The 24,889-nt window shown below is 40.0% G+C and overlaps 1 protein-coding gene across 2 annotated transcripts in view; it reads right to left on the bottom strand.

Annotated features, from left to right (window-relative positions):
- Positions 1-24,889, bottom strand: part of TRIM37 (tripartite motif containing 37) — a 151,485-nt gene that overhangs the window by 71,994 nt on the left and 54,602 nt on the right. For both annotated transcript variants that reach the window (XM_075195073.1, XM_075195072.1), the window contains exons 9-15: positions 21,255-21,379; positions 12,983-13,033; positions 9,628-9,709; positions 8,294-8,370; positions 5,635-5,814; positions 2,192-2,306; positions 1,349-1,546 (exon numbers count right to left, since the gene is read on the bottom strand). In XM_075195073.1, the coding sequence (XP_075051174.1) occupies positions 1,349-1,546; positions 2,192-2,306; positions 5,635-5,814; positions 8,294-8,370; positions 9,628-9,709; positions 12,983-13,033; positions 21,255-21,379 (828 nt within the window). The remainder of the gene's footprint in view (positions 1-1,348; positions 1,547-2,191; positions 2,307-5,634; positions 5,815-8,293; positions 8,371-9,627; positions 9,710-12,982; positions 13,034-21,254; positions 21,380-24,889) is intronic.

Genomic DNA, 24,889 nt, shown 5'->3' on the forward strand with positions numbered 1-24,889 from the left:
TCTTTAATTTCCTTCTCGCTATCAGATATGAATTCTAAGTTCCAAAAAGAGGTGATAGTCGAGGAGCCAAGTCTACCATCATTTACCACCTCTTCCTTTGGTGTTTTGCTCCTTTTTATCTCCTTCTCCGCAGGGCAGAATTCTTGCATTATCATCCATGAGAAGAATTGTTTAAAATGTTCTGGAGGCTGAGGGTTTTCCACAGGTTTGGGGGTACACAATACACAAAGTCCCAACATAGTGTTCAGATAACTGGTCATCACAGGCTGCACACACACACACACGTTTGTTAACTTTGCTTGACCTATTCACTTGCACAGGATCCATAAAGGTACAGTTTTAAAACAAAACTAGAGGTTATTAACTTACTAACAACTCTAAGTGAACAGATAACAAACACCCATACTAAGGGCTTACACCTTGGGGTGTACTTTGGCTTTTTTGGGGTGGGCTCCTGGTCCATCTGTGTAGGTATAACCAGTTTCTGGAGTCCAGAGGCTTAAATGCACCTGAAGCAAACCACTCTATGGGCGTTAGCTGCTTATAACGAGTCTCTGCAGTGATATCATCTTTTGCGAGTTAGAAATGCATTGAGCCATTAAGTGTACAAACACTGTTATTGCCCCCTTGTAAGGTGCCATGCCCTCTATTTCCAGCTTTATCTTTCTCTTCTCCGGGGTATTAGGCCGCCCACTGCATCTTTCCCTGCGCAGTGCATCCGTGCTTCTGTAGGAACCCACTGCGCATGCGCCCACTAGTGCCTCCCCTGCGCATGCGCCCACACAGCTTCACGGGAACCACAGCACGAGCCCATACAGGACGCTTCGTTCACCAGATCATCCAGCCGGACATGCATGCTTGTCCTAGAGGTGCATTTGGGGGAAGATTAGAGCCACTCACTGGCCGTTGCTCTGTTAAAGGAGGGAGGACAACTCGCCATCCGACTCCAGCTCTGCACAGGCCCCGCTACTGCTACCCTATTTCAGCCAGGAAGAGTCCAATGAAAAGCTAGGTCTAGATGTAGGTAAGCTCTGATAGAACAAAAACAAAAACACACTACACTTCCCTGCCTACACATACTGAGACAGGGAAAACAAAAAAAAGACATCAATATGGAGGAGAAACCAAATTATATACCCCCCGGGGAGGGGGAGGGGGGGTTCCATGTCTACAACTCAGCTACTCCATGGCAGTCCCCATAGTGAGGGCTGCCATGGAGTAGGAAAAAGTAATTAAAAATAAACAAATTTAACATTTCCCTGTTCCCTTTAAATGAACAATGGATAACAATCACATATGGGCTGTAAAGTAGAAATAATACATGTCAAGTGACAGAAGAGACACTTACATTAAAGACATCATGAAGAATTTTTTCATCGTCCTCCTCAGCCTCTCTTGGAGTAGGTAAAGAAGCAATGCTCTCAAGATTTACTTCTGCCTTTTTGGACCTGACTTCAGAACTTTCATCATTCTGGGGACTTAGATGAGAGTCTGGAGGAGATATACCTCTAGATTTCTGGTTTCTTGACAATTCAATAGCGAGCCTCTGTACCACAAAGACAGATAGCAACGTATTAAAAGAACATTACACTGAACAGTAAAATAAATATATTTCCAAAAATCATTTGTCTGAACAAAACAATGGTGGTTCAATATTTAATTGACATTTAGTTCAAAAGTTATTGTTCAATAAAATGAAGTATTCGAACATGTGTAATGCAAATATTACCATTAAATACAGTGTCATGTTGGAGCCTACATTGTATAATTCTGTGCGCTATATAACAAGCATTATAATTTTACAGAACTTGTATAGAAAACAGAAGTTACAATTAACTGTTCCTAGAAACTAGGTATATTTTTTCCTTCAAAAAACGCCAGACAAAAAAGCAGTGACCTTCTGATCACTGCCATCAACAACTGTTCAATGAAGGCAGTTTACTTTGAAACCTGTTCTGGGTGTTGGTCAGTGCCGAAGTGTTAGAAATGGTGGTATTGAAGTTTAGAAGTGGCGGTGCGGAAAATGCAAGTGAATGGAAATTGATAGTATTACAATGAAAGCAGTAGAAGTAGTGGCGGTATATACCATATACCAGCGCATGTGTGTATGTGAATATAAGGAATGATTTGAGTCGAATTTAACAACAAGATGATAATGGAACAAAAACACTGAAAATAACTAGTAATTTACTTCTTTCAGGTTGTTTATTTGTTGCACATAGCTGGTTTGGGCTGCCTCCAGCTGGGAGATGTACCAATTCTGGTCCCGACTCTTCTGAAAAAATGTAGGCGAGCGAACCTGGAATCTTCAGAAAAAATAAAAGCCAGTAAATCTAACACGCAATGCTTGTGAGACAAAAATGGGTAATTTGACTTTCAGAGGTAGTGTTCTTTAGTTTTAGTGGCTTTAAAGTCAAAAGTGTAGAGGGAATACAAAAGTTATAGAGGGAATACAATTACTATCATTTCCCCTGCTGAATTTAATGTAGAAAAGTTAAATATAATGTACAGAGATTAAGAGGGAGGGAGAAAGGACTAATCCACTCAATAAAAAACAGCATACCTTACATGCAACATAAAATGAAAGTAGAGGAAACTACAGTTCTCCAAGATATGTCCTTGCTCATATAACATTTACAGCCCACAACTAGGAGGGGGGTCTTCCAAATAATACCTATTACCATCCCCATAGAGATGGTAGAATTTACAATTACATTTAACAGAGATAAATAACATAGGTACCCCCTTTGAGCATACTACTAATCGGTAAGAGCAAAGATTACTATGGTCACCAAAAACAAATGTTCATTCTAGCAAAGTAAGGCATTAAGTGGGTCAGAGAGGTTGTTTGTTTCACATAACTCAAACAATTACATAAGTTATATTATAGACAAGCAAATTACCCTTTTATTCTATGAAAATCCTGCTTCTACCATAAAAGATTTGTCACTACAGAGATAGCAGCACTAATAGAACTAAAATCCTGGCATTTAATTACATCAATGGTCAAAACACAGTATTTACAGTCATGGCCAAAAGTCTTGAGAATGACACAAGTATTGGTTTTCACAAAGTTTGCTTCTTCAGTGTTTTTAGACCTTTTTGTCAGATGCTGTCATGGTATACTGAAGTAAAATTGCAAGCATTTTCAAAGGCTTTTATTGACAATTACATTAAGTTTATGCAGAGGAGTCAATATTTGCAGTGTTGACCCTTCTTTTTGAAGACCTCTGAAATTCGCCCTGGCATGCGGTCAATCAACTTCTGGGCCACATACTGACTGATGGTCTCCCATTCTTGCCTAATCAATACTTGGAGTTTGTCAGAATTTGTGGGTTTGTTTGTTCACCTGCCTCTTGAGGCTTGACCACAAATTCTCAATGGGATTAAGGTTTGGGGAGTTTCCTGGCCATGCACCCAAAATTTCAATGTTTTGATCCCCAAGCCACTTAGTTATCACTTTTACCTTATGGCAAGGTGCGTCATCATGCTGGAAAAGGCATTGTTCTTGGATGGTTGGGAGAAGTTGCTCTTGGAGGATGTTTTGGTACCACTTTTTATTCATGGCTGTGAACTTAGGCAAAATTGTGAGTGAGCCAACTCCCTTGGCTGAGAAGCAACCCCATACATGAATGGTCTCAGGATGCTTTAATGTTGGCATGATACAGGACTGATGGTAGTGCTCACCTTTCTTTCTCCGGACAAGCGTTTTCCAGATGCCCCAAACAATCTGAAAGGGGATTCATCAGACAAAATGACTTTACCCCAGTCCTCAGCAGTGCAATCCCTGTACCTTTTGCGGAATATCAGTTTGTCCCTGATGTTTTTCATGAAGAGAAGTGGCTTCTTTGCTGGCCTTCTTGACACCAGGCCATCCACCACAAGTCTTCGCCTCACTGTGCGTGCAGATGCACTAACACCTGAATGCTGCCATTACTGGGCAGCACGGTGGCTAAAAGGTTAGCACTTCTGTCTTACAGCACTGGGGTCATGAGATCAATTCCTGACCATGGCCTTATCTGTGAGGAGTTTGTATGTTCTCCTCGTATTTGCGTGGGTTTTCTCCGGGCGCTCCGATTTCCTCCCACATTCCAAAAACATACTGGTAGGTTAATTGGCTGCTATCAAATTGACCGCTATCAAATTGACCCTAGTCCATGTGTGTCTGTGTGTGCGTGTGTGTGCGTGTTAGGGAATTTAGACTGTAAGCCCCAGCGGGACAGGGACTGATGTGAGCGAGTTCTCTGTGCAGCGTGCAAAATTAGTGGCACTATAAAAATAAATGATGATGAAGCACTGCACTGGTGGTGTCCTGACCCCGCAGCTGAATCAACATCAGGAGAAGGTCCTGGCGCTTGCTGGACGTTCTTGGGCACCATGAAGCCTTTTTCACAACTATTGAACCTCTTTCCTTGAAGTTCTGGATGATCTGCTAAATGTTTGATTTAGGTGCAATTTTACTAGTAGCAATATCCTTGCTGTGAAGCCCATTTTGTGCAAAGCAATGATGAATGCACATGTTTCCTTGCAGGTAATCATGGATAACAGAGGAATGATTTCAAGCTCCACCCTCCTTTTAGCGCTTCCAGTCTGTTATTCTAACTCAATCCACATGACAGAGTGATCTCCAGCCTTGTCCTCGTCAACACTCTCACCTGTGTTAACGAGCTAACCACTGACCTAATGTCAGCTGGTCCTTTTGTGGTAGGGTTCAATGCAGTGGAAATGTTTTTGGGATAAACTTACTTGTCATGGCAAAGAGGAACTTTGAAATTAATTGCAGTTCATCTGATCACTCTTCATGACATTCTGGGGTATATGCAAATTGCCATCATATAAACTGAGGCTCAAAACTTTTGCCCATGATTGTAGAATTTAAGAACACCTAGGCAATGTGCTTTTCCCATTTTGTTAGTCCATGAACATAATTTCCCCTCTGCAAGACACCACCTTATCGTATATGTTTATATACAAAGTGTCTTGAGTCTTGGATCCATTCACATGTATTCAGATCAATATATTGCCACACAATTCTAATGTGAAGACATCACCCAAAACAGAAGATGCTAGTCAAAATGCAAGTGTGTCTTCATCCATTGAACACAATTTTGTGCCTGAAGCTTTACTATATTCCAGATACTTTTGATTTGAAATAAAAAAAAAAAAAAAAAGTGGTGCCTTAATGGTACTAACCTCCAAAGTATTCCGTTCCTCATAGAGGTGAATGTATATAGACAATTATTTAGGCTTTTGGGAAAACGTAGACAACTTACAGTTATCTGTCTGGCGGCAGACACAAACTTTCCTAGTTGGCATACAGCCTGCACACTTTGCTTTCTCACTTTCAAATTTGTGGTATTTCTGGTATTTCTCCAATGACATCAAACCCCATTCTCAATGTCACAAATCACTTAATAAGGATAAATTATTTGATAGGAGAGCAATGGGAGAAGAAAGACTAAAGAAGTAAAAGACCAATGGATCTGTGCTAAATAAGTATGCTTGCAAAGCTCCTCATAACCAAACTAGATATAGTCCTACAACAAAAATAGTTACACCAAACATTTACAAAGGAAAAAAAATGGTTACAGTCCTTAATGTATTAACCGTCAAATGCATGCTGAATATACCTACCTTAAAATTACAGTGTCATTTGCACGATTCAGGTAGCCTTCATTTGCAAGTAGGTCCAGGCGAAAAAAGCGGTTATACCCCCAGCACTCTCCCACTTCAAAATCGGATGCAAACTCTCTAATGATGTTTTTGCCTGGATCGTTGGAAGACTGGTGAACCATTTCTACACGATACTCATATCTGCAAGGAGATAGCTGTATCAGGTGACCACATAAAAAGACAGATAACGTTTTTGATACTTTCATTGCAAGACGGCTATCAAACACTTCTTGTACTCTATACAGGAAAGTTACATGACAAATATGAACTTAAACTGAATGAGAAGTAGCAGTAACAAAGAGATAATACTAACAACATAGATATGTCAGGCTGGTTAAAATGTAAATGCTCAGACCCGTTGTCACGAACACGCTCCCAGCTGCTGTGACTCTGGGGTGTTTGCTGTCACACACACGATTCCAGCCCGCAGTCTCTCTCTACCTATCACACAGGTTATAGACCTAATGAATCTCCCTCAAACAGCGCTCACACTCCCAAACACTTCAGGTTTTGCCACCACCTATTGAATACGGGCAATAGGACCCCCAATACAGTGTCCCACACTAGCACACAAGGCTTCTAGTTACCACAGGCTAACAAGGCCCCCACCAGCAAACAGAGGGTTAACTCTTCACACTACCAGACTGTTACACAAATGTAAATACAAGCACACACTAAGCTTGTTAATCAAATGTATCAACATATCACACACCGGCATTCAAAGGGTCAACTTGGCTGAGCTATTTCTTCTTAACAGGCTAATGGATTCGTTAGAGTATCAAGGACGCTACATATTAAATTATAGATTTAATATACAAAAGTACAGGGCATTCAGATATAAAAAATAATTAATAAACTTAATATACTGACATAACATATACAAGCAAAAACAGTTTAAAATAAAAGAAATTGAATTCAGAGCATAACTTACAGATAAGTGGTGTATTCTGGCCAAGGGAAATTGGCTTTAAAGATGGACAGCTTATCAATGTGAATTGATTTCCAAAAAGTCTCACAATTTGCTGTACCTGGTCTCAGCTTTTTAAAGACACTTCCACACCTCTTTTCCTACCCTGCCCCCCCAGGGGTTGAGGCCTGAGACACTTTTTTCAAACATCATTTGCATGTTGCCTGTTTTACTAGCCAATTCTACTATGTGACCTAACTTTTCAGTGGAGTGTCACACAGATCAAATTTTATTATTAATAAATCCCCTATGAACCTGTACCATCTTTTAATATAAAAAAACGCCTAAATACAGTGTAATCGTAGAGCTTATACTCATTTCCTTAACCTCTCTGTGGGGCAGAATTCTGAATTTCACATATGAGCTGCCCTTCATCATGCTATGGTGGAATATGTAGTTGATCACTACTTTTATTGATTTTAAGTGGCATATTTTGAAACTGAATTCTATTTGTCTATATAAAGTATGTCCAAGTTAGCAGATGGGCTCTGTGATCCAGACACCATGCTGAGCGGTTCCTAAAAGTCTATTCAGGTGTCAAACTTCATCCCAGGCCAGGCTATATCTCACAGAGTGGCTCTTTGAAGCTGCCACAGGGGACACTCCTATCTTCTCACACTGGAACATACAAAAGACTGTCTTCTCACCTTACACTTTCATAGCTCAATTTATCAATGGATTCATTTTATGCAAGATATTTACACTGCAGTTAAGAATTATCCTTTATTCACCACAATTATGTGATGGGTTAACCCTTATAAATAAGTTCTCTCTGTTTACGACACCCGTAAGCTAAAATTTTAGCGCTAGGGCCGAGGAGGAAAATTTTCACCCCCCCTAGACCTCAATTTTAACCAAATGAACCTAACATTCATAAACTTAGCCCCTCTCACGCAGCCCTAGTAACGGCCCTGGAAATGCCACAATTAATATTATATAAAAATGTAAAGTTGAAGATATTGAATTTTAAATAGGATACTAATAATCTTAATCAAAATAAAATGCCTTATGATACATATTTGAAAAAAGCTTTTTACTTTCAAATCAAAGATATTTTAAAATGTTATAATCAAATATTTTATACATCATACAGTTAGTAAGTAACAAACACTATCTAAACAATTTCTTTTTATTAAGAACTGGGAAGAAAAAACATTATGTCCAGATATTTCAAAACGTGTTCCCAAAGCTTTTGAAATGCTTATGAACCAAGACAGTAACAATTCACAAAAAAATGTACAAGTTCAAAAATATTGTGCCCACTTGGGCAGAAATACAACTTCACGTCTATACTAAAATAGGAGATCTGTTCCCGATGCCCTCTCACTCCTGCTAAACGCGGGAGTATTGTAGCCAATACTTGCAGGTTTGAAAGTATAAAGGAGACTGTAAAGTCACTACTTATGATATTGAGGGGATATTATTACTGTCACCATCCTGTGCATTGTCCCAACCATGCGCTACTTAGCAAAAAAAAAAAAAAAAAAAAAAATCAAAAATCTTTAGATTAGTAGCACAATACATTTAGATGAAAAGAAATAAATCAATTAAAACAATGCAGGTAGAGTCATAGTTAACATAGGAGTGTATACAGACCAGATATTAGGTGAATGTATCAAAGAGCAACATCAATATCATCCTGGTTATACATACTTTGAAGTTTCGGGAAGCCCAGCAGAAAGTTCCAGGAAGACGGATAAATAGTAGCCCCTTACTACTCCATTTCCATCCTTTAAAAGTAAATACACACTTTCAAAATGCAACACAATGGTTATTCAAATGAATAATGTATTAAAAATAAAAATGTCCAACTGGAGTTAAAAAATGTTAGATGAAAATAATTACTTAACATTAAATTAGCGCTTCAAAAATATTTTCTGGACTGAAGTATACTTTTAGCATTTACTTTTTATACAAGTCTAAAAGTGGCATTAATTCATTTTAATCAAACAGCAGATCAACAGTAAAGCTCATCACAACCTGCTGCTCTGGGAAAACTCCAGCTTAATATCCAATAAGGCCATACACATAGTGACCAATTTAAACAACACCCAGCCATTCGCCCCCACAGGCTATGCAGCCATATCACTTCCGGGATGACGTGGGGTCTGTCCATGCTATTGGAAAATGACGGCGCTCACAGGTCAATCTCAGTCATCTGTGGGTATCTTTTGACTAGATTTACCTATTTTAACAATAATGACTTGATCGATTTCAACCAGATACATTACATACATACCACTCAAAAGCCAACTAAAAAGGTAGGAGAAATAATAAACTACAGTAGGTTATCCCCATTTTCCAGGGCAAAACGCAGAAAAAGTTAGAAACTTACATTGCATCTGTGCAAGAAGTTGGTCTCTAGTTAAAATTAGTTGGCAATTGAGAGTGAATGAGCCAAAAACATTAGTAGCTGTTCTGTTATAAACCATGTCAGACTCCAATGGTACACTATGCAGCATCATTTTGATAGGTTTAAAAACAGAAATTGAATAACAAGCAAAATCACCCTTACCTTCAGTTCTGACGAATTTGAGGTTCTTCCACATAGATTTGTAATTAATGCTAATGAATGTTTTCAAAAAGACCAACATACTAACTGAAACACAAACTAGTTTTCCCAGGTGCCAATAAACCAAACCCTTCTGCAGTGCTTCTCAAAGAGGAGCACCTGGTGTAACAAGGTTTTCCATTGACAAATAGTCATCCTGGGCTAGACCCCCTTGCATTTTTGATACCAGAGATCCTGCTCCTACTGTCCACTCTGGTTCAAAAAACCAAATGTCCATTACACATTGTTAGCTGTGTGAGCATTGCTCACAAGGCTGACTGCCCATGGATGGTTCCCTGTAAGAAAGGAGGGGGGGGGGAGATAATGTTCCACCGGATGGGCAACTTGGAAGAGAGAGTACACCTCTGAGTGGTAGGTATTTTGGTACTCTGGTGTGCTTTCTCAAGCTACAATTAATGACATGGAGGCAACTCACCGGGTAAACCTTTAATCTCCAGCAGAGGCCTGATACTTGTAAAGGTGGACTGTATACAGGGTCTGCGCGCTGGCGTAAAGTGCTGAAGAAAAATAAACAATAGGAAAAGTTAAAAAAAAATTCCAGCTTTGTTGAGTGTGCTTCAGGGTTCAAACTTTGAACTCTGAACTGAATTCTAAAAGAAAGTAAAACATTGAGGAAAAAGTCATTTGATTAACAGAGACACTATCTTCAGATTAACAGGTACAGATTGCAGGTGACTAATGGCCTCCTGGCTAAATCGGCTTCTCCTAGCTGGTAAGGAAAACCTCATCACTTTAGCCAGACAGCACCAAAAAAGTGTAACGTAACATCACATGTTGCATTCTATACCTGATCACTAAATTATTAAACAATTTAGTGTGATTCTAATTATTTAAGAACTGCAGCAATTAAAAATAACGCCCTAAAAAAAAAAAAAAAAAAACAGACATTGTACACTTGCTTTATATTATCCAATACACTCCTTTATCAAGCCATTAAATAACTCGACCCAAAACGGTTTCTTCTGAAATCATAAGTCCTATTCAGTTTGGATGAGCTGCTCACAATGTTCTCTGGTTGGAACACCAATGCACATCCCCTGTGAACTTGCTATTCACATAAAAGGAGAGTGAAATGGGACTGTTACAGCCATCAGGAAGAACAGTAGATTGTACAAACAGTACAGCCAAAGTAAGTGGGGCTTTATATTTTTATCTTAACTCTTTGATTGTACCAAAACTGCGTTTATAGTATGGGATGGAGTTATCATTTTTGATTAATGACAGTATATTGCAGTGTCCATAACATAAATGAATATGGCCTAGAGGCAGTATATGATGCTTTTCTTGAACAGTAAATCTAGCAAAAAATATCAAATGCATTCAGCATGACAAACTACAGATTTCTTGCTGCTAAGAATCAAGAAGCCTAGGAAATGATCAAAAGGCCATCACTATCTAAACTTCAGATTCCATTTGCAAAATATTTGTTTTCCCCCTAACCATTTTATTTACCAATACAGATACACTGTCTAGGAGTTTAAGCCATGTAGAATCTATAGGATTTCTCTTCTGGTGCACGGACAGTTAATCGATTATAGCAGGTGTACATAATTGCCCATTATGCATTTCTATACTCAAGCACAGGCACTTAAACAAATTCTTTTGCAGCAAAGAGAGTAAAATGGAAGTAGAAATTAAGATTTCATGACTGAATAAGGAAAAAACAAAACAAAAACAAAAACGAAACTCAAACTCATCCACTATATCAAAACCAAAATATGCTGTATATACCTTGGCTGATTTTAAATATCCTTATATGCAGTCGTTAACATTTTATTCTAATGGCAAAGTTACTCCCATTTCATTTTTTTGCGCCAAAAGAACAGCTGCTTTGATCAGAAGAGGTAAGGTTTTGATCATCATTAGCAAGCTAGCTGAAGGTAAATAGAAAGGAAATGATCTGCGTTATGTAAAGAGAGTTAGGGATCCATCACTTGCATATGGTACAAGGCATGTTCGATATTTACTGTACACTAGTTTGTCTCAAAAACAGGCTTGCAATATCACAAAAGCACAACAAAGTCTCATTGGTATAGAAAAAAACTCCTCAAAAGCTAGTATACAATTATATTGTGCAGTGTACCTAATACAGGCCTTAGGCTACAGCAGCACCCCTCCTCTGTGTTGCACATTCATTGTAAATAATTTTGTAAGGAAGAGTTTCCCAACACAAACCAGGTTAAACATAGAACAAATCCAACAAGACTGTACATTAGCCCAGAATGTAATAAATCAGTTGAAATCCCAAGGTATTTCAGCTATAACCGTCATCAGATGTGTGTAAATAAATTAATATACACACACTTTTTTTTTTTAAAGCAACCTATACTCTTTTAATGAGATGACTAAATAGCACCTGTGTTTTTCCTAAGCAAAGCGTAATAAAAGGCCAAAACCATATACAGGACAATAAGACCAAACTGGTTGGAAAAGTAAAGCATGCCACAGTGCCTGTATACTAGTAAAAAGACATATCTGGGCTTATAAAATATGACAAGGTAATAGCACTCATATTTCAAACTTGTTTTCTGCTGTGAGAGAAGATTGCCCTATAACTTCTGTCTGATTGTATAGGTCATTGTTGACACTCCTGTAGCTATAATGATAAAAATGCATTTTGTTCTGACAGTTGATCATTTTCAGCCAATAGCTTAACTTCAGTTTCTTATTTGTGTTCCCAGAAATGTAATAACTTTGATATATATACTTTCCAAGATATAATAATATAGCTATAAATGGTTGCATTAAGTAGATAGGTCGGCCTCTATGTGACACACACGTCAATATTTCATTGCCCTCTGGATTTACAAGACACATCAATCATGTGATAGTAATGTAACTGCAAATTTCAAACTTTAGGATGGCAGCTTAAAGGGAGCATAAAATACAATGACATGTAAAAGCTGAATTTGAAAAGTTGTAAAAAGTAGAAGTCTATGTAGAGAGAATGGAATGCATATTTTATTTCCTAAAAAGCCAACTACACACTTTTCCTGCACTCCCAAATATTAATACATGTAATGATTTTCTAAGTAAGGTGGGAATTCAAATCCCCCCTATTAAAGCGGCGTTAAAGCTATTACCGTTATTACTACTGTAATAACAGTAATTAAGCGCATTAACATAATAACTGTAATAATGCACAGGCCGCGTCACTTTTACCAGTAACGCGGCCAATTGAATTCCCCCCTATATGTCTTGTACACATGACTCATTCTGTTGTTCCAACAGTTACCAGCCCATATGAATGGACATGTAGGTGATGGACGTTAGGAACAGTCAATTTCTTCCAGCTAGAAAAAAAATAATAGTTTGCACTACAATATGTGCTTTTTCGTTAAACTACTTAAATTTTTTGCTTCATGTACATTTGCTTAAAAACTTTCTAAATCAAATGCATGACTTCAGACTATGGGCCTGTCGCTGAAACACTGTTGCAAATCTCCAGGTTTTGGCATTCTGCAGTGGTAGGACTTTTGTAGAATCCAGATGTAACTTGGTCCAACAACATAGTAAGCTATAGTAACATAGTAAGTTGCATAGTCATTCTGTACACTAAAAAAACCCATTAAAGGCAAATCTAGCAGGTTTGCCAAAACCTTTAAAAAACGAAAGGGTCACTGATGCTTGCAAATTGAATTGTATTCATTCCTTAATAATACATCACATGCAAAAGTTAAAAAGGCAAAAAAAAACACCATACAACCCCCCCCCCCCCCCCCCTCCCAAAAAATAAAAAACATGATATAGGGAAGCTAAGAAAGCGTTACCTGAAGTTTTCCAGAACAAACGTAGTTGAATCATATGAAGGTACTAATTCACTGTAACAAGAAAATATATGCAGATATGTGAGCTTAGGGTAACAAAGTAACTTCTCAGCTTACATACAGTGATTACAGGGATGAGATCTAGTAAAAGTAAAGTATTTGAAGGCTGCAAATGAAAGCTTTAAAAAAAGAAAGACATCTGTATAAGCTTTGAAAGCATTGGACCACAATACATTTTAATAATGTTTTTTTTATGTTTTTCCTATTTATAATAATACACTATATATTGTTCTAATTAATGGGTTTGGCCATTTCAGCCACACTCATAGCTAACAGGTACATAAATCCAAGCATATAGCCTTCAGTCTCCATAGTCAAACATTGGTAGTAAAATGGGTTATACTGAAGAGCTCAGTGAGTTTCTTAATGTGGTACAGTCATAAGATGTCACATTCCCAACAAGCAAGGGGGTCAAATTTCTGATCTGCTAGAGCAGCCCTAGTCAACTGTGCTATTATTGAGAAGTGGTAACATCAAGGAGGAACAACAGAACAGGACCGCAAAGTGTTGAAGCAAGTAAAGTCTGTCCTTTGTTGCAATACTCTACCGAATTCTAAAGCAACGTCAGCACAAGGACTGTCATCAGAAGCCTCTTGGATTGAGTTTCTATAGGCAAGAAGCCACACACGAGCCTCAGATCACCATTTGAAATGCCAAATGTCAACAGCAGTGGTGTAAAGCAGAACACCATTGGAACCTGGAGCAGTGGAAATGTGTTCTCTGGAGTGATGAATCCGGCTTAACCATCTGGCAGACTGATAGATGGATCTGGGTTTGGCAGATGCTTCCTACCAGAATGCTTACAGTCAACTGCAGTGGATTGGTCTAGGCCCCTTAGTTGCAGTGAAGGGAAAACTGAATGTTACAGCATACAATGACATTCTAGAGAATTGTGTACTTCCAACTTTGAGTGCCAGCAAGCCCAAAGAGCCATTGACTGCTTGACCATGTTGGTTGCCAGGATTTGTTCCACAAGTCCAACTACAAGCATCACCATGCACTGTAACCCAGGGCAACTGGAAACATTTTGACAATAGTATTTAATTGATTTGTTGATAGTCCCATTACTATCAACAAGTACCTGCTCAGCCAATCAGAACTGACTAAGATATGTGACAGTCCAAGCTGATTGGACAAAACACATCAGGTGGTGAAGCAGCACACTGTACTGGCAAGAAATTGTATTGTTGTGCACTAAAGCAGAGCAGCATGTAAGTGCTACTTCCAAAATATTCAGTCGGGAGTTGCATGTGTCGGAACTTGCTAACGGAAGTCTAATTGCAGCAATCAGAACATGCAAGATATTACTGAGGTAAAACCCTTATGTACTGTGCATGCATTTAAGGTGCTCAAGCTTGTGCACATCAGTCTATTGGAACATTGGTACTCTTTGACTTGGACCAACTTATCCATCTGTCTATGGAGAGGATTTCACCTAATCTACCAATCAGGGAGTTTTCCTAAACGACCGTTTAACACTTGTATTATTAACATTCTTAAAAGAGACTTCTAACTCTTCCTATATTATGAATCACTGATGCATTTGGAGCCTAAGGTATTTAAGAATTTATTAATGACTAGTAAATACATTTTGACAATTCTCGCTAATGAGGTTTTCCAATTTATGTGAAAGTGCTTCCCAGAGCAGGCTATAAATTGCAATACTGTTGCTGCACTAAATCCTATTCTTGTTATGCTATCATCCTGTTTCAACTACACCTCTTTATCAATGGGGAATAAAAGCAACTACAGTGACAATTGGTCACTTGAGGTCAAACTGCTGTGTACACTGTTGTGTAAATCATCATGCTGATTGCTGGCTCAAACCATGAGGTATCTGTGCATCAGGAATCCCTGCTAAAAAGGCACCGCTACAAGGAACAAGTATCTTATTCACATGCAGTGCATGCACAAAACATCGTTTATTGGTTTTCTAAGGATTAGTGCAGTAAAGAGGGTCTGCATCTACAAAACTTGTTATGGATATAATATTATTACCCATTACCCTATCCATGCATTGATAGAATCTCACAAATGACTGTTGTGATAGGCACGGAACAGTACTAGTAATACAAGCAGAGTATTGTAGTTTGGAGGAATTACATAATCATTATGATATGCAACAAGGTAACATATGAACAGCATAAGTTAATATCATGATGCACCAAGGATCATGTTAATAATTGCCACATCTCCAAGACAGAAAGGCTTAAATGGCAATCCACAGCATGCTTACTTTTACATGATTCGCATGGTGGCTTTGTAGTTAGCACTTCTGCCTCTCAGCACTGGGGTCATGAGTTCAATTCCCAACCATGGCCTTATCTGTGAGGAGTTTGTATGCTCTCCTCGTGTTTGCGTGGGTTTCCTCCAGGTGCTCTGTTTCCTCCCACACTCCAAAAACATACTAGTAGGTTACCTGGCTGCAATCAAATTGACCCTAGTATGTGTGCGTTAGGGAATTTAGACTGTAAGCTCCAATGGGTCAGGGACTGATGTGAGAGAGTTCTCTCTACAGCGCTGCGTAATTAGTGGCGCTATATAAATAAATGATGATGGTTTGCTATGCCCCATGTATGAATCCAATACAATTCCCAATAGAAAGCCAAGAAAAAAAACCTTACTCTTCCTAAGTGAGATCGCGCAATCCCAAGATGACCATGGTTTAAGGTAACTCTAGCCCTTAAGCCGCACTCTCATAAGCCTACCTGACGCAGTAGTGTGTGGATTCCTTATCATCTCTGATCATCCCCCATGACACAAAAGAAGATCTGCCTATGGAACATCACAGAGACAGTGGATTCTTCCATGCCTCTTCACTTCCCTGCTGCATTGCTGGGATCCTCTACATATTCTTATAGATAAAGCTCACAACTCTGGATGAGCAACCCCCATGATGAGGTGCTCAGTCTTCATTATTCCGAGATAAAAAAAAAGGTAGTGGTTAGCATTGCATGGGAACGACGGTGGATGATAACATGCCACAGGTGATTTATAAGTGATTTATAACTTACCACCCATGACCCAACAGACGGGCAAGACTTTAAAGTTGCTCACAGATTTTCTTTTCACTCACCATAAAATCCATTTTGCATTTCTCGGACACCATTTGCGGACACTGAGACAACGAGGCACAGTAGGTAGATCTGCAGTAAGGGAACTTTAACACTCAAACTATTTCAGTAGCTAACTCTACTATGTCCCTCCCATCCGGAGCCATATTCAATTTTTGCATTACAAGGCCCAGAAGAGTTTCTAACTAGATATAACAAGAAACTGCTTAAAGGTAAAACGCCACAACCAGAAAAACACTAGAGGCAAAAAGAGGCGGAAGTGCAGCATCCCCTCAAGCGATTCATAGAAATTGATTTTTTTACGGTGAGTAAAAAAAAAATGCTCTTTTCTCTTTACTGTCACTGGGGGACACTGCTATAATGGAAACATACCAAAGCTGCCCCTAAGGGAGGGATCGCTGTGAAGCAACTGCGTGTAACTCTTAGTGCCCAAACTAGTATCCTGAGATACAAAACCTTGCAATTTGTAGAATTTGGAAAAGGTGTGGACAAACGACCATGTAGTAGTCAGGCAATTGTTCAGCTGTAGAACAGTGATGTGCAGCAAATGAACGACCAACAGCCCTGGTGGAATGAATCTTCAAACCCACCATCACTGATCTAGCTGCCTGAAAATAAACGAATGGTGGACGCAAACTAGTGTGCAATGAATTGCTTAGATGAGACACCCATGCTTGGGGGCATCATACAGGATGAAAAGGGTCATCCGGATGGCGCAGTTCATCCTGCAACACCAGTTCTACCAAGCAAAAGTGGCCCACTGAGTGCTTGCATTCCACGTCTGGCTCCAGGCCAGCGAGCCGGGCTGCTTACCCATTTGAACTGTAAGAATAGGTTGAGATCGTTTGGGCCCCATGACCTCTAATCACTCACTTTACCAGATAAATCTGCGAGAAAGGTTTCGCCTGCATCAAGTGCCAGCTATCCTAAGGGAGACTTCAGGATACTAGATGGTTCGATTAGTCTTTTGCCCCTATAGCCTATAAACTTCCATTTGTTTTACTAACGGAAACCGTCTGGTAGACATAGGACTGGAGGGCCTCACATCCAAAAGATGCAAAGAAGAGTCAGAAGTCCGAGACCTAAGACAAAACGACAATCTCTAGGTTCAAATGTCCTATCAGAATGAAATACAAGAAAAGTGTCGATATAGCAGAGCATTCCCCCAACTCAGACACCTGACAAGCAGAAGAAATGGTGAGTAACACCACAACCTTCCAAGTAACATAACGTAGAAAAACAAAATCCAAGGACTCAAACGGTTATTACATAAGAGCCCTGAGCATCAAATTAAGATCCCAAGGGTCTACCAAATGTACAGAACCTCTTGTAGAAAAGTTAGGACATCCTCCATGACTACCAACCTGCGCTGGAAGAACATTGAGTGCGCCGAAAACTGCAGTGTCAGAGAAGAGTGATGGAGGCCTTTCTCAAAACCATCCTGCAGGAAAGACAATAAGAGGCAAAGACTAAGGGGGGAATTCAATCGAACGCAATGTTCCTCAGAACATTGCGGCTGCGCATTTTTACTGTTTATAAGGTAAAAATATCCACTCATTTTTGCTAGCCACACTATGGGACGCAAGCAAAAATAAGGGATATTTCTGTGGGAAAAAAATAAATACATAAGCGTGATGTGTCTAGAGGCCGTTCCGGTGACACCTCGCATGGATTATTTTTAGAATTGAATCTCCCCCTAAAGAGAGAAGTGGGAGAACTGTGACCTACCCACCACCAGATAGTCCCATTCATAAATACATTAGGCTCCAAATTCATCAGTGATTCATAATATAGGAAGAGTTAGAAGTCTGTTTAAGAATGTTAATACAAGTGTTAAACAGTCCTTTAGGAAAACTCCCTGCTTGGTAGATTAGGTGAAATCCTCTCCGTAGACAGAGGAATTAGTTGGTCCAAGTCAAGAGTACCAATGTTCCAATAGACTGATGTGCACAAGTTTAAGCACTTCAAATGCATATACAGTACATAAGGGTTTTACCTCAGTAATATCTTGCATGTTCTGATTGCTGGAATTAGACTTCCGTTCGCAAGTTCCGACACATGCAACTGCCGACTGGGTACTTTGGAAGAAGCACTTACATGCTGTTCTGCTTTAGTGCACAACAATACAATATCTTGCCAGTACAGTGTGCTGCTTCACCACCTGATGTGTTTTGTCCAATCAGCTTGGACTCTCACATAGCTTAGAGTCAGTTCTGATTGGCTGAGCAGGTACTCTTTAAGAAAAGACTGTCCCATGGAGGCAGCTGCCCTTGACTTTCCAAAGGGAAGAAATGACCAAAATCTGGATTGCAATGGTTTAGCACTGCTGACAGGCAGAAGAGAGCTTTTACCACCCTTGGCAACCTGAATGATTTGTTACAGCCAAGAACTAAACAAAGTAACAAAATCAAATGGCAGAGACTCCAGCGTATGCTTTGAGTTCACATCAACTGACCAAGTCTGCTTCTTCTGCCTTTAGAAAGGGAGAAGCCATAAGAATCCGTAACTTCGGGTTCTGCAAACTCCCAAGATTTTCCATCCAGGATTATATCCACTACACTCTGATTTGGAAGTGTCCTCTGCACTATAAGCATCATTCCCTCAGATTTCTGAATCAACTCCCCATCTTCAACTGAAGAAAGATCAGATTCAGAAATAGGGACCAGAATAGTCCAAGGAACCTGTCGTTTGCTCGATGGCCTACGGTGCGCACTAAGAAGGCGTTCAAATGAGGAAGCAGCTTTTGCAAGACCCTGGGTGGACTTGGCTAGAGGCCAAACCTGCATAAGCCTGGAAAGCCCTACTAGTTAATGGTAGAAGCTGTGAAGGTGGAATTTGTGGTGCGGGTAAAGAATGAGAACCTCCATAGGACACATTACCCGAGCGTGTTCGGATTTGGATGATATCAGGGACTTAGCCTAAAACTGGTTCCTCTATGGTCAACAGAGCAGCCGTAGGCGAACGCTGTTCCCGGAACTTCGCCCCCCATGTTGCGCACAGGACATCCAGGTCACACTGTCCACAAGATAATTTAGCATTACATTTGGCACAAGCATAGTGTTGCACAGACTTTACACCGGTCCCTTTGGTCTGGAGGGCTCTTTTACAGACATGGTGATATATAAAACACAAAAAAAAATATATCACAAAATAATGTTAAACTTGACCTACTATGACACTATAAAAAGGTATAATATGGTAGCAAGTTAACCAGAGGCCCAAACACTATATATACACAGTATCTGGGTTAAGACTTTTTTATAGACAGACAACAGAGCACATAAACTACTAAAACTAGAGAGCAGAGCAAAGAGGAATACAAAAATATACGTTAAGTAACCAACTTTTGAACAGCTAAACAACGGCACCAGATGTGGAGGACCAAGAGCAGGGAACTACTGCATCGATACACTGGCTGAAAATGGCTGTCCCCACTAAAGAGACCAGCCAAACTGAGGGGGACACGCCCTCTCACCTCCAATGCTCTGCCCACCCCCCAGTCTTAGATTTGTTTGTGTTACCTGTCCCAGCTGACATAGTACTCTCCTCTATGAAGGCCTGTGTTGGGTTTCTGTACTGCCCCTGTCGGAGGTCAGGTGTACTGATTAACTGCTAGCACCTGTATGGCCAATGAAGCTGTACTCTCCGCAAAGGAGATCTGCTTCTTCAGTCATCCGTGCTAGAAAATAGCTTTGCAGGGGAGAAGCTAGCCACTAAAATAGTTTGAGTGTTAAAGTTCCTTTGCTCCAGATCTTCCTACTGTGCCTCTGTCACAGTGTGCCCCCCCCCCCACCCCAAATGGCAGAAAAGAGAAAGGTATAATTTGTGTGGGTACACACAAACAAATTACTAATTATTGATGTTGGAATGTGACCAACCCACAATGAGTCAGAATAGGCTCATACGAAAGTTCCATTAACGGACGTGCTTCACATTATCTTCACTCTATGGATAAGTCCATTTTTCCCGAACATACTATATTGTTTTCCTGTATTGCCTGCTTTACAAACAGACCTTTTGTCCATTCTGGCAATTGCCACTTGTAAGGTTATTTCTTTGTTCAGTCATTTGGCTGTTGCGATGCGGTCCATAACAGGACAAGGCGAGAGGCAAATGCTCTCAAAAGCTTAATCCCACCCTATAGAAGGATGTGGTCATCTCTCAGACTGTTAAGCAGGCCTTGGATTCATACTTGTTGGAAAATACATCATTATGAGCAGACCAATTATCTGTAAAGCGTTCAAAACAGTGAAGGGATCTAGTGATTAAATTGGTGTCCCAGCAGTCCATAGGTCATACTACTATCCTCCTAACTGGCAAACTGAAAGGACTTACTAGCAGTTACAAATTTCACCTATCTGAACCAGCTCTGGGCCAGCTGGATGTTTGTCACAGATAAAAGGTTAAACATTTGGCACAAGCGGCTTTTTTTTTTTACCAGTCTGCCAATAAGCCACACACAATATTGGCTAGGTTCTTGAATGTCACCCACAACAAAATCGATCTACCCAGTAAATCTGGCACCATAGTTGTACTTTCATCAAGGAACCTATCAAAATTATGGAGAAAGGTCAAAAGTTTTAGCCATCAATGTATACTGGTGATAAAGCTAGCTTGGCCTTTCCTAAAGTCTCAATTGAGTTTTTGAGGCATGCAAACTCTTACTAAAAGATCAGAGGGAATTGTTGCCTAGACACATGAAAGATTTGGAAATTCACAAGGCCGTCAAGTACCTTTAGTCCAAAAAAGCTCCTGACCCAGGTTGATATTCCAATAATTATTGCAAACAATTTACATTAAAGCTTGCCTCATGAATGGTATGAGGCTGTTAGCACCTATACAGATTTAATGAGTTTTGCACACGCTAATAAATGGTGCCATTTCCACCATAGAATTAAAAAAATGTTAACAGTGCAGCAACCGCTATTTCTCAATGTGTTACAAGTACAATAGATTATATTGGTAGAAATACATGGGAAAAAAGGGTGTGTTAGTTTCCATATGTTTTTAACTATTGTCCCAACTCATGTAAAAAAAAAAGCCCTAAAAAGGAGGGCGAGCGTTAACATAAAAGTGTAGTAGTAACAGTCATAACCTACTAGATTCATTGAGTATCTACATGAACAATTACAATTTGGTACCTAGTGAAATCTGGTGGGACTGGGGTAGTGACAAAAGAAGCCATGGGTTTCCTGTGAACTTGTTGAAACATCATTAGAATTTCTGGACTCTTAGAGATGAGCTCGCTCTTACTGCAAGATCGAAGCTGTAGAGTAGGGGGAATAAAAAAAATTAAAAAAAAATAAGAAAACGTTTTTTCAAGCAAGACAGATGTTTGAACATAATAAAGTGCATCTCCCTATTATGCTAAGCACTGCAACATTTGTAAGATTGCTTTGTGGTACAAATACCCTGAAATAAAAAGGTAGATGCACAAAGAATAGTACAATGAAATTGCATTACAATTTGCCAGATTCAGCCTCACTTACTTAAAACAGTTTAGTAACATAATATAATCATTTATTCTCCTGCGAGAAAAAACCCAAACACAAAACCACAAACCTGTAAAACGATTTACATTTTTAAATATCTAGGCACAATTGCAAAAGTTCTGCGGATAACTTGCACTGAAGGCAGCACAACATTTATTGAGCATATTGACAAAAAACACCAAGTCACAAGAGGTTAAGGGTTCAAGATTTGCTTTTGATGAGATGGAGCTACACTAGCATTATCGAACAATAACCACATAGAAGTAGAATATAGAACAGAAAAGACAGAGAGAACATTGGATTTTTGAAGACAACCATCAAACACGTACAAAGAAAAAAAATGAAATAAAAGTTATTTGCATGGGGATGTGCTGATGTGCAGATTCTCCAGGTCCCCTTACGCCATCTGCCTATGCACTTCACATTCTAATGCACAGGGAGGGGGGAAATCTACAACACTGCTGCCTATTTGAAACACTAGCAGGGCAGAACTTGGCAGTTGAAAACTGTGTGGACCCAGGAAAAAGACAAGCTGTGAGTAAAAATTCTGTAAAAGATTTATGTAGGAAAGTCTAAGAGCCTGAAGCAATATAGAGAAAATATCTGAAAAAAAATCTGGAGGGCCACTAGAAAGCAAATTTCAAGCTCCATGAAATCCTGAGGTTGTTATGACAAAGTGCCCCAAGATGAAGCATGTGAAATGTGCCAATGAAAGAATGGAGTGCAACATTAGCTCTTTTACAGTCATGCAGGTGAAAAAAGTCACATGAATTAAATCTGACATTATACAACGCAGAATTTAGAATTCTCAAACTGTAGAACTGAATCCAAAAATTGTGCCACATTTCCATGAGATCACTAAATCTGTGAGTGACTACTACTTCAAGAAAGACCTAGACATAGAGCACTTCCCAGCCGATTAACAATGTAACAGTGGAGGTAATCTACTTTCTAGTTGTCTATGTCAAGAATGACCACTATCAAGCAATGCATGTGATGTTCCACATATAGTAAAATATTAGATTACCCTCCAAAAATGCTAGTTTGCATATTCTCTCTCTATGTTCATTAACACAATGGATAGGGACACTGAAACACACTTACAAAAAAAGGAAAGAGAAATAGTACTGCTATAAGGAATGTAGACATCAACCTAAGTAAATGAAGGTATTCATTTTATTTTAAGCACTAATTAGAAACATTTACAAGTTTAATGCAATGATAAGCCTGCACAGGAAACTAATTAAGACACAGTGCTGAAGTATACAGCTTGCTGTTGAGATAAGGGAGGTACTGCACTGTGGTAGTCCTTGGACGTTTGTACTGTCTGAGCTGCTGATGACAATTTTTGAATCTTGGTGGGATGAGAGGTCTGTTGATTAGTCATAAATAATGGGTAAAGCTTGAGGACAAATTTTTGCTGTAAATAACTGCCAAAATACAGAAAAAAAAATGCTACCCTGGGGTTCTGAGTGTGGAGGTGGAGTTGTCACTTAATAGGTTAACTTGTTAATGTATCATGCTGACAAATCCCTACCCTCTGCAACCCCCTGTAGCCTCTTCAATCCAAGTATAAAGTCCCAAAGGAAGGGGAGCCAACCAACCAGAGAACACACAGCAGAAGGGAAGGAACGCAGTGTCCCCCAGATGAAGTCAGAGAAACGGATTTATCGTAAGTATAAAAATCCTCTTTTCTCTTTCATCCTATCTGGCGGACACTGCTACCATGTGGATGTTCTAAAGCAGCCCCCCTCCTTAAGGGAGGGACCGCTCTGACAGCCAGGCACGTAGAGCACTACTGCCAAAAGCAGCGTTTGCTGACGCAAATACATTGAATTGATAAAATTTGGTACAAGAATTGACCGAGGACCAAGTGGCTGCCCTGCACAACTGGTCTGCTGAGGCCCCTTTTCGTGCAGCCCAGGAAGTTCTCACTGAATGGGTACAATACGATCTGGCACAGATTTGTTCGCACTGACCCTAAGCCTGTTTAATAGTAGAGGTAAGCCACCTAGCAATCGATTGCTTAGAGGCGAGCTATCCTTCCTTGTTTAGAAGAGTCAAAAAAACAAATAAATAATCTGTGCAGCTAATCTTTGATGTCCTCCTGACAAATTCTTAAAGCCTTGACCACTCCAGAAACTTCAAGGAATCTGTCAATGAAGAATGTGGGCCACCCTTAAATACTGAAACCACTATTTCTTGATTCATATGAATGCTAGACACCACCGTTGGTAGGAAAGCAGAAACTGTTCTGAGAACCACCCAATCATCATGAAAGATAAGATATGGTTCACGACATGAGAGAGCACCAAATTCTGAAACTCTACGAGCCGATGCAATAGCTAGTAGAAATACAGCTTTCATAGTCAAGAACCTTAATTCAGCATTGCTTAATGGTTCAAAAGGAAGGCCTTGAAGCATATTAAGTACCAGGTTAAGATCCCAGGGGGCCATTGGAGGAACATATGGAGGCTGGATATGCAGGACTTCTTGCAAGAAGGTCCTGACATCCGGAATGCCTGTCAAGCGCAGGTGAAAATAAACCAAAAAAGGGCCGATATCTGTACTTTCAGTGAACCTAGACAAAGACACGCATCCAAGCCATCCTGGAGAAAGCCCAAAAAACGCGGAGGACGAAAGGCAGTCGTGTGGCATGGTCGGCTCTCACACCATCTGATGTAGGTTCGCCAGATGCGGTGGTAAATACGAACCAAAACTGGTTTTCTAGCCCGAAGAAGGGTTCCCAATACTCTTGGAGAGCAACCTCTGGACCTCCACAGGTTGGCCTCAACAGCTACGCCGTTAAATTGAGCAAAGGCAATTCCTGATGTGTGAATGGTCCTTGCTGAAGAAGGTCTTCTCCAAGAGGTAATTTTGGACCCGGACCTACTGCTAGCCACAGCATTTCTGAGTACCAAATTCGCCTTGGCCAAGCAGGGGCCACTAGTATGACTGGGAGACCTCCTTGCTTCACTCGTCAAAAGACTATGGGAATCAAAGAGAAGGGAGGAAACAGGTATCCCAACCTGAAGTGCCATGGCATCGTTGTTACATCAATGGCCACCGCCAAGGGGCCTCTTGCACCAGAGCAAACCTGAGGTACCATCCTGTTGTGTCGCAATGCCATTAAATCCAGGACCGGGATCCCCCATCATAGGACCAAAGACTGGTAGACCTCCGAATTGAGCGACCACTCGCCCGGCAATATCGCATGCCAGCTGAGAAAGTCCGCTTTCCAGTTTGGGATTCCTGGGATAAAAACTGCTGATATAGCAGGAACA

The sequence above is a fragment of the Mixophyes fleayi genome, chromosome 2, assembly GCF_038048845.1.
Source record: "Mixophyes fleayi isolate aMixFle1 chromosome 2, aMixFle1.hap1, whole genome shotgun sequence".
Lineage (NCBI taxonomy): Eukaryota > Metazoa > Chordata > Amphibia > Anura > Limnodynastidae > Mixophyes > Mixophyes fleayi.